We start from the raw sequence: 21,108 nt of genomic DNA, 5'->3' as shown, positions 1-21,108 counted from the left end.
AGCAAAAGGGTGTTGAACCTGCAAGCAATGGTTATTTATCCTTCAAGTGGAAAAAAATTAATGGGCAGATTAGATAAGAGAAAATATTACACCAAAACTGAAGTGCACTTCTTCAAATTGTTACTTGGAACCATTTTTACCTTACAACACTTTACCTTCGTTTAGGAAAATGGGTTTAAGTCAAGAATTCAAAACAATTAACAGCTATTCAAAAATCTTTATTTAAATTAGGAAGACAGAGGGGAAAAAAAGGAAGTTACAATGTGCCTTTGAACAATACAACTTACACAATCCTTTATTTAAGCACAAAACTATTTTTTTTAATGGATACATACAGTGTCTTGGAACACTATGTATGGCCTCATTCATTCTATTGGTTTATTATTGAACACTATGATCGCATTGATCTGACATTAATTAAATTTTCAGACCAAGCAAGTGGGAATTGATTTTTGTATCTTAAACATTAGCAGTCATTACAAGGATGATGGTGGAGGAGCGATTGAAACACTAAAGGTCACCTTGAATAAAGCTGCTATTACCACTTTTGTTACTGACAAAAACGTTCATCACAATTTCCGCATACATACCAGACTACTCAGCGAGGCAAAAAAAGCAGATTTCAAGCATGCTGGAGACAAAGTGGAAGAGACAAACACAAACAACAGAAGCAGGAAATATAAAGAAATACAGGAAATAAAGGCAAGTTGGAGGTAAAGGAAATTTTATAAGTCATTAAAAAGAAACAGAACATCACTTACTTTAGTCTCATAAATTAATACAGCTCTACCATTAAGCAATTAGAGGTCTATTTTAAAGCAGAAGAAAGCTAGCATCCAGAAATGATTATTCAGCCCATCTACAGTTTCTTTCACAGACAATTTTTTTTTTTAAAAGTAGGTTCTCAGGACATGGGCATCAATACCAAAGCAGACATATATCGCCCATCCTTCTCAGTGATCTGCCCCATAATTACAGTAACGTTGTTTCATTATGCATTTTACATTTATTTTGTCTCAGCAACAAGCTAACCAATTTGTGAGAGCTGAAACAAACACAAAGTATAAACGGCCATACATTGGGGGCTTGCTGGCTATATTTGGTCAGTAGCTGGTCTTGATTGAATAAGTCACTGGCCACCAGTGATTACAGTGCCAAAGAGAGACGAATGCCTTCAAAGAAATGACAAGCAAACTCTCAAGCAACACCAAGCTCTCAGTCATGAAATTTGCTCAGCAAGCCACCTCTCACTTGATCGTGTTAGCCTGTAAGGGGGAATATAGCAGCATGATCAAGCTTTGAGAACTTTTATTAAAATTTTACATTAAATACAAATAAGCAAGAAGCCTGTCTGCCACACGTTAGTAGCATTATAAAGATGCCTTGTTACAAATGTTGAATGGCCAAAAAGTAAATGACAAACAGCACTGGAGCCATTACACAACACTGCTTGCTGCCATTGGTGACAGGAAAGACATCTGATAAGGGGCCATTCTGCATCACGCTAGCTATCATGTCATTATGAAATGAATGGATGATCCTGGTCACCTTTTCAGGGCAGCCATATTTGTACAGGCCTTTGTTTTACTGTAGCAAAGGCCTGCAGGTCAATGAACACCATGTCAAGGTCCTTGTTCTGTTTGCGGGACTGAGAGTGACAATTGTAAGAATTCTTCCCACTGAGGAGAGAAGTGAAATAGCACAATGATTTCTCAATGGACTTGCTTCCCTTTTGCTTGTACAGTTCAGAACAGACAGCAATCTCTTCAATCTGCAAAGGCTGAAGGCTTGCACAAAGATCACAGAACAGTTATTAAGTGAACTCTTGTTTGCTGAAGACCGTCTTCTCAATAGCACATACACCAGAGGACATTGAGCTGCTCATTGACTGCTTTGCCCAAGCCTCAGAATACGTCTTGTGCTCTGAGGCTTGGGCAAGGCAGTCAATGAGCAATAAGTCTGAAAACAATAAGTCTGAAAATGACAAAGATTTTGTACCAACCAGCCCCTGACCACAAAACGCCAAGAACCCATAGTCAGAATCAACAATGCACCTTGCAGCTCACTTCAGAATTTCTGCTATCTCCTGGGAGTATCCTTTCCAACAACACCACGTTGGATGATGAAATTGTCCATCGTCTGGCGAAAGCAAGCTTAGGATTCAGCAGGCTCAACCACTGGCTTTGAAGCATGCATGGAGTTTTAATCTCATAAAACAAAGATCAAAGTCTACCAGGCAGTGGTTCACACATCACTTCTCTACGGTTGCGAGGAAGAGACAACCTACATCGGTATCACAAAGCAACTAGATGCATTCCAACTTTGCTGCTTAAGATCCATCTGCAACATCAAGCGGCAGGGTTGCAACGTGTTGCATACCTGGTATTGAGAGCATGCTCATCAGAGCTCAGCTTTGCGCTGGGTCGGTCATGTGGTTCACATGGAGGATTTCAGCATACCAAAGGCAGTATTCTACAGCCAGTGTCATGAAGAGATATTAATGCCTATAATGTTATTGGAAATTATTTTTAAATTGGACTTGTGGTTGGGTCTGTGTCTATGTGTGTGTGTTTGCATGTGGTTTAATTGGATTAAAGCCAGCTAGGCTGGGTGCTGTGATGCATAGTAGTTTTGAGATGTTAGTTAGATAAACAAAGGAGGAAAAGATAAAAAGTGTACATTGCATTTGTTGAATAAAGCATTCAAGAGTGCGAGTAAAATCTAGCTGGGAGGCACCAAGCAATGGGCTGAATTTTCCGTTCGTCGGGCGGGCGGAGCTGATCCAATCGCGGGCCACGCCGCCATTTTGCGTGGGTGGGCCAATTATGGCCCACCCAGCGTGACATCCGCAGGGAAGCGCTATGTGCTCCCTGTGCGGGCGGGAGGGAATCCCTAAAAATCGAGAGTGCGCTCTTTCACACATGCGCACGAAAGAGCGCACTCATTTCCCTGAGGCTAAGTGCAGCCTCAGGGAGATCGCCTCGACTTTTAAAAATATTAAAAAGAGAAAAAAAAAATCCCTTACATGTCCCCTCATGTGACAATGTCACATGAGTTGGGACATGTTCATAATTTTTATAACAACTTTATTAAAAATGTTTAAACCGGTGGATGAGGTTTCATGTTTTTTCTAGTTGCCGCCGGGGCTCCTGGCCTGCCCGCCAACCATAAGGTTGGATGGGCAGGTCCTTTAATTGCTTAACTGATCCTGTCAATGGCCTCAGTTGGCCATTGACAGGTCGGCGGGCCCGCAGCTGATTTTGCTGTGCCCCCGCCTTCCTGAAAATTTAAATGGGGCGGGATGACGTCGGGGGTTCCGCCCAACATCATCTTGCGTCATTTTATGCATCGGCAAGCGGGCCCCGCCCGCCAACAGTAAAATCCTGCCCAATGTGTTTATATTACTAATAAAATTGGTGGAATGAAAAGATTATGGCTAGGAGAGGTAAAATTTAAAAACCTAGTAATACAACAGAAAATTTACATTCAAAGGGAAAGCTGGGTACAAACTGAAAGGTGTTTTGTGTGTGTATGTGTGTGTATGTGCACGCGTGCAGGGCAGAGGCACTTAACATCTAACCAGCCTGTAAGCCTACAACTGTGTGCAAAGGAACCAAATTGCAAGGGACCTCGTTTTGAGTTCATAAGGTCAAATATGCTTTGCCTGGTATCTATTTAAAGTGAAGATTTACCTAGGAATGATTAATTTGAGAATTTGTTTAAAAGTTATTGCGGTAGTAATTTGTAGACATGTGTATGTGTTTAATTTCTTGTTAAATTAATAAATGTTTAATTTAGTTTTATATAAAAAACTTCTTGAGGCTTGGTGGTCTTATTACTGAATTCAGAGCTGCATCTCAAACTTACCAATTGAAAATATAGGTTATGACAGTTGTTCAAGTTTTCGTCTGGGATTTAAACAATTCAGCCTTTAACAGCTGCTGTGTCATAACACCAGCTGAGCATGGGAACCCGCACCATAGGATGTCCCAAATCCAGGTACAAAAGCAAACACAAACAATCTCAGAGCCTGTAAGTTAGATCCCAATACAAAGCAAAAGAACAACCCCAGACAGATCCAAATGGAGAAGTCTCTGTCATCAAACAGTCTCAACATTTGACAATAGCAGAGTCAGGTGCCTACGGGGCAAGTGATCACACCACAAAGCCAGTGCCTTTACCCACCCCTCCAACATTGATTCCACATGTAATAATTGTAATCACAAATCAAGATTTGGTTTAACATCACATGAGGCAACACCAACACAGACAGTGAACAATTCAGCCTCCTTGCTGAACATTCATCTGTCGAAGTGACGTGAGAATCTATCATCTCCTCACTGGCCCTCTTAAATGAATTACTGTTAATTTAGTTAAACATTTAAATGAATCGCAAAAGCCTGGAATGATTTATTTAAGCATAGTGCTGGCTCACTAAAGCCAACATGTTATATTCTTTTTGTCAATTAACGTGTTAACATCTTTATACAAATGCTTTTGTCTAGGTGTGAGTACAAGCCAATGATGTTCCAGAGTCTTTTTCACCTCATCAGGTGCCAGAGCTCAAACACTTTTAGGTGATAGTATGTCTAACTATTTTCTACTTTAATTTTTGTTTTAAATAGAAAGAACATTTATTTATACAACACATTTCACTGACTCAGCACATCCCAAAGGGCTTCAAAGCCAAATTAAATGCTTTTGAAGTTTGGTCACTGTTATAATGAGAAACACAGAGCATGGTCCCACAAACTGTCGTACAATAACGGGCCAGATGAGTTATAAACAACAGTGGCCCCAACTGTGACATTGGCTGAGGGATAAATGCTGACCAGGATACAGAACATCCCTGCGTTTTTCACATAGTGTTATGGAACCTTGTATATCCACCCAAAAGGAAAGATAGGGTATTAGGGAAGAATTAAAAGTGCTAAAAGAGAACACTAAGAATTTACTGAAAAATCCTAAAATCTCCAGGCAGACATGGCTGCTAAATATATTAAGAGTTGAAGATTACCAGGTGAACATTGCATAGCCTTGAGAGTCAGACTGGAAGACACAAGCAGGACATAAATTAGATTAGGTGTACTCCCCTCTCACATAAGGAAGGGGCAGATGGTTTTAGTTTAGATATGGGAAGACATACAATGGACAAGGAGGGGGCTTTAATGAAACACAAACAGTCTTGAGTTGTGAGAACCAAGGTCATTGTATACGTGTCTTAATCTTGATTGGATAATATAATTATGTATACATCCTTTAGAATAACTGGTTAGCAAAAATCACATGTTAATGTACTCAATAGGATAGAGTTAGCATGGGACCAGTGTGTCGATTGGATGTATTCAAATGTACTCAAATGTATTGTAATAATAAAAAGTACAAAAGTAATGAAATGTAATCAATCTGGGAGCTGGGCCTTCATTCTTAGGCTCCCTTGCATATGCTTGAATAAAACCGGTTAAAGGAAGCCTGAGTCTCTGTGGTCGCTGTGTGATCGGGGATTATAATTTCTCCTCTTCAACTGGCCTATGTGGTAGTTGCTGGATTGGAGGGAGTACCGTCTTCATAGGGTCTCAGTTGAAAGTCTCATCTGGAAAATGGCACCTCCAATAGTGCAGCATTCCTCTACTGAACTGAAACGTCAGCCTAGATTATGTGCTTAGATCTTGAGTGAAACTTGAATCCATGAGCTTCTGATGTAAAAAGTGAGAATATGCAAGGGAGTTTCATCAAACTAATTTAAATATTTAATGATCAACTTGATTTCAGCCTCTAATGCAAGGAAATTGATACATAACCCATTATTCCTCTAGTACCTTTCAAACAGTTCCTCCCATTTTGAAACTTTTGCCACTAGTAATATGATTCTCTCCCAAAGTGAAATGTCAAATAATTATTTTTTTAAAATTGTAATTCAGCACCTTTTCCAATCCTTTAAATCACAGAATTTTAACGGCACAGAAAGAGGCCATTCAGCCCATCAAGTCTGCACTGGTTCTCCAAATGACCTAGTGCCATTGCCCTGCCTTTTCCCCGTACCCCTGCACACTGTTTCTATTCAAATAATTATCTAATGCCCTCCTGAATGCCTCGATTGAACCTGCCTCCACCACACTTCTGGGCAGTGCATTCCAGGCCTGGACCACTCGTTGTGTGAAAAAGTTTTGTAAGAATTGTATAATTCGTACACAGGTTTGCATTACTGGGTTCAATAGATGTCAATATAAGAATTTCACAATTTGGAAATACAAGGGAAATCTCAAAATTAAGTTTCTGGAATTTTGTCCTTCAAGTCCAAGATGGCTTCTTGCAAAAAGAGCCAAATTGAACCCACTGTCTCATGTGGCAATTCTCAGAATCTTTGCTGATACATTTCAACAATAGAAGGATGTGGATATCCATTAGGTTCCTTCAGAAAAAATAATACCTTGCATGATTTGTACGAGAAAACAAGCATGAATCTGAAGAAATGGAAGCCACCTTTCACAGTGAGCTCAAGTCACTGGAATGCGGTTTTAGTCTATTTTTAAGAAAAAATTCAGTTAGGGGTTTCCAGCCAGTAGATTCAAAAATCATTTTTGACATAAAGCAGGTTTTCATGACAGACAATATGCAGCTCTACCTCACCTCCACCTATTTTATTCCCTCCAGTCTCACATCCAAATTTACTCCAACTAAATATTGGAAAGAAGGCAGCCATTGTCTTTGGTTCCTGTTACAAACTGAGTTTCCTTGACATTAACTCCATCCCTCTCCCTGACAACCGCCTGAACCAAACTGCTGTATTTGAAACAAAAACAGAAAATGCTGGAAATATTCGGCAGGTCTGACAGCATCTGTGGAGAGAGAAACAGAGTTAACGTTTTGAGTCTGTATGACCCTTCCCTTCTGAAGAACGGTCATACAGACTTGAAATGTTAACCCTGTTTCTCTCCCCACAGATGCTGCTAGACCTGCTGAGTTTTTGCAGCATTTTCTGTTTTTGTTTCAGATTTCCAGCATCCGCAGTATTTTGCTTTTATCTTTGCTCTATTTGACCCCAAGATGAGCTTCCAGCTACATAAACCACACTAAAATGGCCTATTTCCACCTCCATAGCACCACTCAGCTCTGCCTTGCCTCAGCTTTTCCGCTGCTGAATCCCTCGTTCATGTCTTTGACTATTCCAACACATTCCTGGTCAGCCTCCATAGTTCTACACTCCACAAACTGGAGGTCAAAGTGTGAATGACTCTGTGCCAATGGTAAACTTTTTGGGTTTCCAAGGTCAGGAAACTCCAAAGAATGGGAGCCTGATCCCTCTTCATTCTGGTTTCAGCTCAAGCCCTAGCTCTGGATTCCAAACTTACAGCCCCAGCTGAGATCTTTGCGCTCTGCCAATTCTGGCCTCTTTAGCATTCCAATTTTAATTGCACCACCATGGGTAGCCATTGCCAAGGCCTTAAACTCTGAAATTCCCTTCCTAAATCTTTCCAGTTCTCTTCTCTCTTTCCTTCTTCAGGATGCTCCTTAATATCTACCTCTTTGACCAAGATTTTGGTCATCTGGCTGAATATTTGTTTATGCAATTCAGTGTTAAATTTTGTTTCATACTGCAGTATTTATATAGCACCTTTAACGTGACTACAAATTATTCCTAATTTAAGAGTAGAAAGAGGACTACCCATATAGTGACAGCATAATTAAAAACTGCCCATATAGATTTAGAAGTGGAAGGTCCTGCACCGTAAAATTCAACGCCTTTTGTTTTGTTTGATTTTTTTTTTTGATCTGTCACCGGAATGAAGAGGGATTCAGACTCCCATTTTTTGGAGTTTTTTGAACTTTGAAACCCAAAAGGTTGACATGGAGTCAATCACACTATGAAAGGACACTATACTTGTTGTATGCACATCCCATTGTGACACCAAAACCAATTTGAATTCTGGGACAGAACAAGGGATAAAAATAGGAAACAATGAGCACTTTTGAGAGATATAGGGCCAAATTTTCACTCCCGAGTCAGTTGCGCAGAATCAGGATATAATCCCTCTGCTCTCCGGTCCCACTGCTTTCTAAATCCTCAACCTGAATACAGGGACTTGCTTTTGACTCTCCACATGCAATGTCACAAGTGAAGAACCAGTTCCTTAATTTATTTTTTTTAAATGTAACTGGACATCAAAAAAAAACAATTCTTAAAATGCAATCCTATTGTTTATGCTATTTTTGTGTCTTATGATGTGAAGCCATTCATTTTTCAGATTTTAAATTAACATCTGTTCAACAGAAAGAAAACCATAGATCCATAGAAAAGTTACGGTGCAGAAAGAGTCCCTTCAGCCCATCGTGTCTGCACCAGCCAAAAAAGAGAGAAAAAGAGAAAAATACTGCGGATGCTAGAAATCGGAAATAGAAACAGAAAATGATGGAAACACTGAGCAGGTCTAACAGCAGCCATGGAGAGAGAAACAGAGTTAACTTTTCAAGTCTGTATGATTCTTCTTCAGAGCACAGAGCACTAGCAGCTCATTTTAATCCCACCTTCCAACACCTGGTCCGTGGCCTTGCAGGTTACAACACTTCAGGTGCAGATCCAGGTGCCTTTTAGATGAGTTGAGCATTTCAACCTCAACCATCAATTTAAACAGTGAATTCCAGATGCCCACCACCCTCTGGGTGAAAAAGTTTTTTCCTCATGTCCCCTCTAATCCTCCTACCAATCACCTTAAATCTGTGACCCTTGGTAATTGACCCCTCATGATCCAGGATCCCACCCCGATTGAGGCTCCATACACACTTAATGTATAAAGATGGCAACACTACCAGATAATGTTGTGAATAATTACAAAATCAGGTGTTTTTTCAGGCAGGTTAAATAAACAATGCATTTTTTTTTAGGTATATTACTCAAAGTATAAGACTATAAATCAGTTTTGCCACCTTTGTTGTTAAATTGCTAAAACTGTAAGTATATATCTTCAACAAAACTTCTGCGAGCTGTCCAGGAAGCACCATGCGCAGTGCATGAAGCATTTAACCCATAGAGGTAGAGGGTAATTCAGGATGGATAAGCAATGTAAAAACAAAAAGGGTGTAAAATCCTTAATTCATTATGCAAGCCCACATTTAACATTTATGACATGCATAAGTACACTCTTTCTTCTTGACTGAAGTTATCACTAAAAAAGAAACTTGAGCAGCACTCAAACATTACCTATGAATTTTAAAAGAAATTATTTAAGAATCTTTCAAAAGGAAGTCAAAAATCAGAGAAGGAATTATCGATTAGAAATTGAGCAGCTTTATGTAAAATTCACTTGGAGCTTTTTTGCTGTTAACAAACGAACAGTAAAAAGAAACTGGGGCAAACTGGGGCATTCCGCCACAGTTCTTTCAACCTGAGAGCTCAAGATACAAATCATATCTAAACAAATGGGTTGAAGACACCAGCTTCTCTGATGGTGTATGGGTCCCACATGAACTGCGTTTGAACAATCTTTACCTAATTTCTGGTAAACACAGGTTACAAAACCAAACTACCAAACTACTGTAATTCTGTCCTAATAAGCAAACCCAAACAAGCCATAATTACCACAGAGTGAGTAGTGCAAGACATTAAAAGCAACACACTAGTGCAAGAGGCAACGTTTTTCTTGAAACTGGAGTCAAGGTATAGGTAGTTTTTGGAGAGATCAATTCTGCATACATCAATGCTATATCTGAATCCTGCCTGAACTAGGTGTTAGCACTGAAATAAAAACTAATAGAATGGTCTTAAAATAAAATTTTCCAGCTTTCTTGGTGCCCTAAGTGATACATAATTCTCAGGTCAAAATGGAAATTGTTGCTAGGCCAGTCTTCAGTTGCCCACTAGGAATAGCATGAGAGCAATCTAGGGTGACTTATCTTCTTTTCTTCTCTCTGCTGGGATCTGCCTAATTTGCATTTGATGCCTCCTCTCAATGGCATAAGGAATGCCATTGGTTAGGAATGCCAGACACAAATTCAATCCTGCAACTTCTGTCACTCAATTCTCAAGTATCAGTACACTACACAGAACAAAATAGAAATTACAGTACTGAAATAGGCCATTCAGCCCAATTGGTTTATGCCAGTTTGTATGCTGCACTTAAGCCTAGCCCAAACCTACTACATCTAGCTGCACCAGCAGATCCTTCTATTTCTTCTTCCCTCATGTACTTATTTAGCTTCCCTTCAAATACATCTATGCTATTTGTCTCAACTACTCCATGTGGTAGCAAGTTCAACATTCTAAATACTCTTATTATAAAGCAGTTTCTCCTGAATTTTTTTTTTTGAATTTATCTTTCTGACCCCTAGTTTAAAACTTCTACATCTAACCTATCAAACCCCTTCATAATTTTAAAGACATCTATTAGGTCACCCCTGGCCTGAACAAAATAGCCCCACCTTGTTCAGTCTTTCATGATAGTTATAATCTCTCAGTTCTCGTGTCATCTTGTGAATCTTTTATACAACTTCACCAATGTCCATATACCTGTTTTATAACATGGAGAACAGAAATGTGCGCAGTATTCCAAAGGTTGTCTAACCAAGGTTCTATATAAATTTAATATAATTTTTCTGCTTTTGAATTCTATTCCTCTAGCAATGAACCGCAGGGCTTTGCTTGCAATTTTTATAGCTTTGTTAACCTGCATTGCTACTTTAATGACTTGTGAATTTGTATACTTGGATTCCTTTGTCCTCTACCCCATATAAATTCCAATTTTCCTAGGAGTTTGAGGCCTCCTTATTCTTCTAACCAAATTGCACCACCTCACACTTGTCAATATTAAAATTTGTTTGTCAATTACACAACCAATCTGCATGGTTATTAACGTCTTGTATTTTGTTGCAGTCTTCCTCAGTATTAACCATACCCCTCAACCTAGTGTAACCTGCAAATTTTGAAATTAGATTTGATTCCAGAATCAGATTCTTTACATATATGCTGAACAATGGCATCGATTCCTGTAGAATACCATTTCCCATGTTCTACCAGTCTAAGTGACTAACTGGGTTTTGTAGCCTGCTTTCTATCCGTTCTGCTACTGTGTCTCCCGACTCCACACCCTCTGACTTTACAGTACTGCATTTCTATAGCACACAAAACAAATTTTCAAAAACTCAGAAGCACATGCAGTGATTTATCTGTAAATCAAGATTAATGTACTTTATGCATACACAGCAACACATTCCCTATAATTATAAACTGAAGTCATTCAAATTGGCACTGTAAATTTTGCAGCAAAAGCAGAAACAGAATTCTGGCACTGCATTTTTGCAAACAGTTAGAAATAAAACATAACTGCCTTACCAAAAACTTTTCCTTTAGCAAAAGGTGGAAATAATTCTGGATGCCTGTATAAAGATTTATGAAGCTGCCAGAGCTCTTTGTGAAGTTTCTTAAAATCACTGTAACGTTTCCAAACTACTATCTGAAACAAGGGGGGAAAGTCAGTTATTAGCAAACCAATATGGCTATTTGCACTTTAACACAGTAAATTAAAGTAGCTACATTGACAGAGAAAAAAAAACCTTAACATAAGGTTCTGGAGTTGTCCTAACAGTGGCTGAGTGTGCCAGACAATATAGTAACCTGCCATAGTTTGTGTCGTCAGTTAATCACGAACAGGCTAGCAGCTACAATTGGCCTCAGTCCCCTGAGTGTAGGGGGAAAAAATCAGCCAAAAGAAGCAGAAATCCTGGCTAGCAGTGACCCCTGTCAACAAGTTCATGTGTGAAGGTCCAAAGAACACAGAAAAAAACTTGGTGGAGATGATCTCCAAGATCAAATAGTCAGCTAGCATTCAGCATCCCAGTTCGTTTAAGTGGCCAGTAGAGCCCATTGAACCACACCCCAAAATTAATGTCTTCAGGACAGAAATGACAAAATTGAGGCAACATTTTCTTCCCTCCAAATCTGTAAATGGAGCACTATGTTGCTGGTAACGCAACAATTTGTGCTATCAGAATAAAAATGAAAATCAAACTGAAATAAAATCGTACTGCAAAAATTAATACTGCAGCCAACAGAACATCAACTTCAGTGCAAACAGCCGGTTTGTTTTTCCAAACTTACTGTTTCCAGCTTATAAACCTCTGGATGACAAAAGTGTTCCTTGGTGATGAATATTTTAGAATATAAGTTATATTGCTTAACAAATCAGCTAAAAACTGTGTGTAAGTCTTTGCCTTGTAACAACATAAACGAGTGATTTCAATCTGCAATACCTGGTGTGTGAAAAATATCAGAATTAGCAGGATTTATAAATAATGTAAAGGAAAATTGAAGCATTTGGGAAAATATTAAATTCCAAAATGTTTTGTACTATACATCTGATTTTAAGTAAGCAAAGCAGTTCAGTATCAGGTTGCAAGATATACACTAGCAAACAATGCAACTTTAACTTCCAGCATGTTAATTAAATGAACCTTGAGTACCATAGTTTGAGGACAAGTACAAAGGCAATTGCATTAAATGGTGGTTTCAGATTTAGGGTGAATTACAGATATGACTTGGCCATCAGTTCCTTTGAAATAATCTAATAAATATTGTAATATGTTCTCAAGGACAATATTTTTGCATGAAACATTTTAAGAAACCTAAAATTTTAGCAACTGAAAACAGAAAGTACTGTTAAGTTTCATGCATAAAATATGTACAATGCTGCCACAGTGCATTGGGTCAGATGCATTGGGTCAGTACAACCATAATCAGCTAGGTTTTTTTTCCCTATCAAGCTGGGTTTCTGATTTCAGCCAGATCTTTTAAGAAACAAAACCAAACATAAGCCAGCACTTCCTCACAAGCAGACACAGGAAATAGTATGCAATAGAGCACATGCACTCTCCATCACCTCCTGTTGGCTGGTTGCAAAGTTGTATAAGCTTGAGAGACTATCACCCAAACATTCCCTCAACCAAAGAATCATTAGAGAAACTCAAATTTGTAGGCTAATAAATTTTGTATTTGAGGATTCCTTCACTCTATTTAAAAAATAACAGCAGTTATCCCATCAGGACTGTCCTAAGTCATCCAATCAGGAAGGATCAATAGCACCAACCCTATCAGAGGATCCAGCAGTTTTTTGAATAATTACAAAGTACATACCACCATCACTCATGGAAGCCAATTCCAAGAGTTCATCAGCCTTTGAAAGAACATCGTGGGATTACTAATACTGCGTTGAAGGGGTCATCTTATGAAGAAAGGTTAGGTCTGTATCCACTGGAGTTTAGAATGAGGGGCAATCTTATTGAAACATACAAAATCCCTTTTTTTATATTCATTCATGAGATGTGGGCGTAGCTGGTTGGTCACCATTTATTGCCCAGCCCTAACTGCCCTTGAGAAGGTCTTGAGTGGACTTGACAGGGTGGATGCTGAAAGAGTGTTTCCCCTGGCTGGAGAGACTAGAACTAGGAGGGACACAGTTTAAAAATACATTTAAGACAGAGATAAGGAGAATTTTTTTTCTCCCAGAGGGTTGAGAGTCTGTGAAACTCTCTTCCCCATAGAGCAGTGCAGGCAGGGCCACTGAACATTTTTAAGGTAGGGTTAGATTGATTCCCCTGTTAATGAAGAATCTAAGGGTACGAGGGTAGGCAGGAAAGGAGGCTACAATCAGATCATCCATGATCTTAACAGCTCGAGGGCAATCCTGCTCCTAATTCACATGTCCGCTTAATAGTGACTGCATTAAGTGATGGATAAGCCTAAATTTCTTCTTTTAACGCCATTGATGAACATGTACAACCCCATTTTTTCTTCTATTGTGCATTACTTTAGATTAAATTTCACACAGAAATATATCACAAGAAACTCACCTACATATTTTTAGATCTTTGGCCACCTCCATGGATTCAACTTACAACTCCCCATTCCCCCACAATCCCTTAACCATGATTAATCCCCAATGATTTATAAAGCTTACAATTTTTACGGAACAGGAAAATTCCTGATAAAAGTCTGAGTGAAGTCTGACAAACAGCCACAGAAGATCTTAGATCCGAAGCTATATTATTGAACATATAAATTACATTTTTCAACAAGATGAGACTAACTGCCAAGGAATAAGGTTCATTGGAATTGGGATAGCAAAATGCTGTCAGAAAAATTTTATTGGTCCTTCAGGACCCAGATAAAGTCCCACAATGAAGATGCTTCTTACACCAATGCTTGAGATCATGTGAAAGCTATATCTGCTCAACTAGTGGAAACCTAAAGAATGCTGGTCATTATCACATTGCTGTTTTGGATTTTTGCTGAGCACAAATTAGCTGCCTCCCTTCCTACATTACAACAGAGACTATACTTCAAAAAGTACTTTGTTGGCTGCAAAGCACTTCGAGATGACCGTAGTTCATGAAAAGCGCTATGTAAATGCAATTCTTGCTTTTAATATTCAAATTGATCATAAATTGGTCAAGTTTAAAGAAAATGGATGAAGATTGTAGGGATATTTACAAGTTGATCAGAGACAATTAATTTCAGCAAATATATTAGGAGTTTCATCTATCTTGTAATCAAATTTATAAATAACTGGAAATTAGGGACATGCTGACTGTTTTCTTTGCAGAAGTCAGCAACCATTCAATTTCACAGAGTTAGAAGGTTTCATTATAAGAAATATGGAAATAAAGTCTAATTTCTTAGCAAGAGCATACGAGGTGCCCAATACATCAGAGATGAATTAAGGGGTACAAAGAACATAGATGATTTGAGAACAAAATTTCCAGAATTTAAGTAAAATGCAGTACAATATCTAACAATATAATGACTTGAACAAGTCATCTTAATATAATGCGCCAACATTATGCCCAAGTAGGCTGGCAAGAATGAAATACCGGAAGAGAGGATAACATTTAAGGTTTGATGTGAACAGGAATTTGATAAAAGCAAAATACTGCAGATGCTGGAAATCTGAAACAAAAACAAAAATTGCTGGAAAAACTCAGCTGGTCTGACAGCATCTGTGGAGAGAAAGACAGAGTTAACGTTTCGAGTTCGTATGACTCTTCTTCAGAACTAAACAGAAGTAAAAATGTGGTGAAATATATACTGTTTAAGCGGGGGTGGGGGGACAGGTGAAGCTGGATAGAAGGCCAGCGATAGGTGGAAGCAAAGGAGAGATTGCGAAAAATGTCATAAACAAAAGGTCAAAGGGATGTTGATGGTGGTGATACTGGCTAAAGGAGGTGCTAATGGCGACATTAAGAGTAGAAAGCAGGATGAGCAAGTGACAGATGGCCCTAGTGGGGGTGGGGTGGGGGGAGGGGACGGTGTGGAAGAAAAGATCAAAATAGGCTAAAAGGTGGGGATAAAACAATGAATGGAAATAAATTTTTAAAATAATAATAGAAATAGGTGAGAAAAAATGTAAAAATTTAAAAATAAATATTTGAAAAAAGTGGATCAAAAAGGGCTGAGGATGGAGGAGAGAGTTCATGATCTGAAGTTGTTGAACTCAATGTTAAGTCCGGAAGGCTGTAAAGTGCCTAATCGGAAGATGAGGTGCTGTTACTCCAATTTGCATTGAGCTTCACTGGAACATTGTAGCAGGCCAAGGACGGACATGTGGGCATGAGAGCAGAGTGGTGTGTTGAAATGGCAAGTGACAGGAAGGTTTGGGTCATGCTTGCGGACAGACCGCAGGTGTTCAGCAAAGCAGTCACCCAGTCTATGTTTGGTCTCTCCAATGTAGAGGAGACCGCATTTTGAGCAGCGAATGCAGTGGACCAAATTGAGGGAAGTGCAAGTGAAGCGCTGCTTCACTTGAAAGGAATATTTGGGCCCTTTTGGGACGGGGGGGTGGTGGGGGAGGGAGTAAAGGGGCAGGTGTTGCACCTTCTGCGATTACATGGGAAGGTGCCGTGGGAGGGGATTGAGGTGTTGGGGGTGATGGAGGAGTGACCAGGTTGTCCCCTTTGGTATTCTCTTAGGCAGTTTTCCTTTTGGAAAGCAGTAACAAATGCAATGGCCCAGAGTTTGCAGTAATAATGAGGTCAAAGCTGTCAGCCTTCGCCATCATTACTCCTCTGAAACTGAAAGCAACATTGGGAGTCCCTACATGTGTAGCTAAACAAGGAAATCCAAAATCGCCATCAGCGAATCTACAATTCTCCATTGTGTGCTATTGAAATCTCTGCAGACTGTCACCAGTTAGAAATCACTGAACTGATGAGCACTTGTTCTTTTATGTTATTTGCCTTGCTCTTTGAATGAGATGTAATTGGGTTTTTAAGTTCATAATTACTGCGGAAGAACATCTCTGGGCCCGAAAAATTAATTTTATATTTGTGCACTATCAAATTTCTCCTTGTAATAAAAAATAAACTTCAACATTTTTTCTAAAATTACAATGTTTCAGCTTCTAGCTTAAACTATGTGTATGCCCCATTTATTTCAGTCTTTGCAAAATTTAATTCAAAGTGAAGGATAATCTGGACATTTTGCTTCCATCCTCCTGCCTGTTAGAATACTTCAATGTGATTGGCTGCTTGCCCTGCTTGATGATATCACTCTTGCTTGGCACAAAGAGATCCCCTTAGCACCAGATTCAAACAAATGCCAAGAAAGGGGAAATCCATGCCACAGAGATGGCCTTGGTAGCTTTCTTCGAGCTCAGCAGCAAGTGCCTTTGCTTCACCATGGATCACGAAGTCCGAGCTCTTATCAAGGGCTACAGCAAGAAGAAACATGGATACAAAAGTATGTATTCAGGAGCCAAATCTACTGAATGTTCTGGAAATGTCATGTACTCACAGAATGAGTTGATACATGTTTGTGCCAGTATATGACATGCTGCTACTGAAAATCATTACATTGTTAACTGCTTCTTAATGGGAAAATACATTAGAAAATAATCATTTTGAACAATTGTTTTTCACAGGCAAGAAGAAACTAAACGTACTACACCAAATTTGGGGAGGGCTCATGAAATCCCTTGTTGTCTGGCAAATTATGGTCCTTTGTACTTTAAACTAGAGGAGACAACTGTTATTCTCCTTCCAGCTGCACGCACAAAATACCAAATTGCCATGGCCCCAACAGTTTTCATTATTCCCACCCCCAAATACAATCAAAATTATTCTTAGTTTGTTCATATATCCAAGTCAATTGTTATTTCTAATCTTATGTGCAGAATCATTCCAGAAAATAAGCTACATTAGATGATTAAAATACTATCAGCTACAATATCTAACTCAGCAGCATAGTCAATGTTCGATAGCTCATTACCTCCTGGACCTCCTCTGGATTTCTTCTTGAAACAACCTAGTTTAAAAAAAAACATACTAATGAATCTGAAAAACGTCATATATCCAGTAAATTACTAAATATCAATTAAGAATATCCAATTACAAATCACACGTTGTTCAAAATACATTATTAGTCTCACAACATGGTGCATTACAACACCACCTCATCTGGGTGAACATGTACAATTACAGACAGATAAAATTCATTTTAACCCAGCTGCAGGAATTAAACAAGCATCTTCTGGATTGAAGCATTGTGAATGACGTAATGCTGTAATACAGTGACACGGAAAGGCCAATGCAAAGTAACCAAAATACTAGCCAGCACCAAGGGCTCTGAAGAAGGGTCATACAGACTCGAAACGCTAACTCTGTTTCTCTCTCCACAGATGCTGTCAGACCTGAGTTGTTCCAGCGTTTTCTGTTTTTATTAATGCTTATCACAACAGTTTGAAATACACCGAACCTCTAGCACCTGGTACTACCAATTGTTGGAACGATAAATAAGTGGATCGCGTAACTTCCATGAGTAATTTGACAGATTTTTTTTTTGTGTGTGAGGCAGTAATATGACATGCTCGCCTACTGACAGTGGCTGGGCTGCTGTTCGCCCTCACTCTTACAGCCTGCAAGATGCACGCTCTCCCAGGGCCCGTGTTCTCATTGTCCCGGGCGCGTTCTCTTTTGGAACCCGGGTAAGCCCAGCGCTGCCTGGCCCGGCTCGAGTCCAGCCCAGCCCAGCCCAGGCACCCCACCGGGTTGTCTCAACTGCAAACATCTTTCCATGCACACACAAAACACCAAGACAGCTGGCTGCACTGGAACCCCTTCCGTCCCTATGCTCAAAGGATGGACTCACCCGTGCCGTCACTTTATAAACCGTGTAGCCTTTGCTGTGTCTCTTCGGATCGGTTATCGTGTAAAAGCGAGCCAGCTCCCCTTTGTTTCTCTGTGATAACATGATCTGTCAACCTCTAACCGCAGCGTCTGTATTTAAGGTACGGTCTCCCTTTTTTACATCATTTCCTCATTCACTTATCCCCGCCACCTACTTCCTGTACGTCTGTTCTGAGGTCTTCCCCCTCGTCCTTTGATTTCATGTAGAGAGCAGTTTGCATTATTATTGTTCCATGTGATGTGTAAGATGGCTACTCCCCTCCCCCCAACCTTTAATTATATAAAATTACATCAGAGGTCACATGAATATGGCAAGCCACAGTATACAAAAGTATTCATCCAAACATCCTACTTTTCACAAAAAGATAAAATATATCATGCTCTATCATTTGCAAGTTAGTCAACATGCATAGACCATAAAGAAAATTATGACACATGAACAAAAAACTGTTTGCTCTTTCTAATCTGTTCCAATTTCATCTGCCCCTACACACGCATTGCACAATTGGGGCAGAATTTTCTGTTCTGGAGACTAAGGGCAGTGGTGGGCAGAATAATCAGCTTGTTTCCCACTAGGCAGCGGGGCAATTCTCGCAGGTCAGAGGTAGGAATCCTGTGGTGAGTAATTCACCTCCTGACTCCCCAAAGCCTGTCTACCATCTACAAGGCACAGGTCAAGAGTGTGATGGAATATATGGTGCTCCACAGCACCACTACTGACCGATCTGGCCAAGTCCTAAAGGACATAGCTGCTAGACTGGGTCTGTGGCAGGTGGCAAGGGAAAAATATACTTGACCTCATTCTCACCAACCTGCCAGTAGGAGTGACCACTGCAGAGTCCTTGTGGAGACAAAGTCCATCTTCACATTGTTATGAGCCCCGCTGAGGTTACCCCTGGACAAGCCTGATCCCAAAGTGGAACCCAACTTGATAGATCCTAACTTTTAATTTGTTTGTTTAGATACGTGGAAAGTGGCTACTGAACAGAGTCACCAGAGTCAGCTAATGAACTTTTAATGAAAGAATAAAACATTTATTAAACAAGAGAAAGATGAACAATATTACAATACTTCTTCACCCACAACTATACTTTTACAGATATATACTGATTTATAAGGATAACACAAGTTACAAAAGCTATCTTATAGTTTAATGTTCACAGTAAATACACAGTCCATGTAAACTAATAGGCACCCGGTGGACAGACATACCACATGCTGAAACTAAGTAACAGATGCCACCTCAACCAGATGCTATGGATTTCCCCTCAGCTCCCCCTCCAGACACTTGTCACACCATGAGCCAACTGGTCTCACTGAACTCCATCTTTCACATGAGAGCTTTCAATCTCCATTCTCCAAGAACTCGCCTTGAAATCTTCTCCCAAACTGACACTTTCTCACAGATACCTTTCGCAAGGGTTCATCTTCAGGGTTTCGAACTCTCCTTCCAATGTTCCTCTTCCTGGGTCGCACTCTTTCTCACCAACTCAGCCGTCAACAATACCATTGCTTTACATGCCCAGAGCATAGAGTTACAGACCTTCAGTTGTCTCTTTGGATCTTCTTGCCTCTTGCAAACTGTTCTCACTTTAAATCTGCTTTCTGCAGCTTGGAGCTTTAAATCTGAAGCTTGGAGCCTTTCTATTTGCCCTCACTATTAATTTCATTTAGCAGGGCCTTTTCTAGGTTCCTGTCCTTCCTTTTGACCAAAGGTCTGCTTGGGACTTCCTTCTGTTCCACTTCCCTAGATTTTGGGGTCTTTTCATTAGCTTGGGACTGGCTATCTATCCCCTTTTAGGCTGCTTCTCTGGCAGTTATCTTCAAAATCTGCTGCACTCCAACAGCTTTCAAAACAAACTGCTGTTTCTAGCTTTTCTGTGTCTGTGTCTGTGGGAGAGACCTGCCTCTCGGGATCCCGTTGACAGGCAACAGCCTAATTCTTCTGAAGAAGAGTCATATGGACTCGAAACATTAACTCCGTCTTTCTCTCCACAGATGCTGTCAGACCTGCTGAGTTTTTCCAGCAATTTTTGTTTTTGTTTCTGATTTCCAGCATCCACAGTATTTTGCTTTTAGCCCAATTCTTCTACTCTTGTTTGTCTACCTTAGCTACAACAGCCATAAAAAACCTCATTAGAAATGTAGGCACCTTTTGAAAGTGAAAGTAAAACTCAATTTGACCTTTCTTAACACAGCGATACAGAAATACAAATCAAACTTAAACTTTAAAACTAAAATTCATTCCTAACGCCTACAAATACCAATGTAACTTATTAAAACTATATCTATTTCTTAACAACACTGAGGATACCCTCCATCGTGTTGTGCGGCACTATCACTGTTCTAAGTGGGATAGATTTTGATCAGATCTAGCAACTCAATACTGGGCAACCATGAGGCGCTGTGGGCTCTACCTTTACCACCAACCCTGGTTCAGTGAAGAGTGCAGGAGGGCATGCCAGGAGCAGCACCAAGCATATCTAAAAATGAGGTGTCAACCTGGTGAAGCTGCAACCCAGGACTACTTGCATGCCAAACAGCATAAGCAGCAAATGATAGAAAGAGCCAAGGTTGTCCCTAGGGGCGTGCGGGGGTCCGGGGCAAATCACACTGTGTGGGCCCCCGTAACAGTTTTGGACGAGTTTCCTCCAATGGCTGGGGCCTGAGCAAATCCAATCTGGCCAATTAACACCCCCATCAGTCTACTCTCAATCATCAGTAAAGTGATGTAAGGGTTCATCAACAGTGCTATACAGCAGCACTTGCTTAGCAATAACCTGCTCACTGACGCTCAGTTTGAGTTCCGTCAGGGCCACTCAGCTCCTGACCTCATTACAGCCTTGGTTCAAACATGGACAAAAGAGCTGAACTCCAGAGGTGAGGTGAGAGTGACTGCCCTTGACATCAAGGCAGCATTTGACCGAGTGTGGCATCAAG

At 40.0% G+C, this 21,108-nt stretch overlaps 1 protein-coding gene across 1 annotated transcript in view; it reads right to left on the bottom strand.

The window, feature by feature from the left end:
- rps6kc1 (ribosomal protein S6 kinase polypeptide 1) overlaps positions 1–18,415 on the bottom strand; it is a 182,846-nt gene extending 164,431 nt beyond the window's left edge. The window contains exons 1-3 of the mRNA XM_078557053.1: positions 18,131–18,415; positions 17,252–17,287; positions 11,327–11,447 (exon numbers count right to left, since the gene is read on the bottom strand). Of these exons, the coding sequence (XP_078413179.1) occupies positions 11,327–11,447; positions 17,252–17,287; positions 18,131–18,232 (259 nt within the window). The 5' untranslated portion in view covers positions 18,233–18,415. The remainder of the gene's footprint in view (positions 1–11,326; positions 11,448–17,251; positions 17,288–18,130) is intronic.
- Positions 18,416–21,108: the final 2,693 nt, after the last annotated feature.

The sequence above is a fragment of the Cetorhinus maximus genome, chromosome 14, assembly GCF_964194155.1.
Source record: "Cetorhinus maximus chromosome 14, sCetMax3.hap1.1, whole genome shotgun sequence".
Lineage (NCBI taxonomy): Eukaryota > Metazoa > Chordata > Chondrichthyes > Lamniformes > Cetorhinidae > Cetorhinus > Cetorhinus maximus.
The sequence above is the reverse complement of the archived record's forward strand: the minus strand, read 5'-3'. Positions and strand labels throughout refer to the sequence as shown.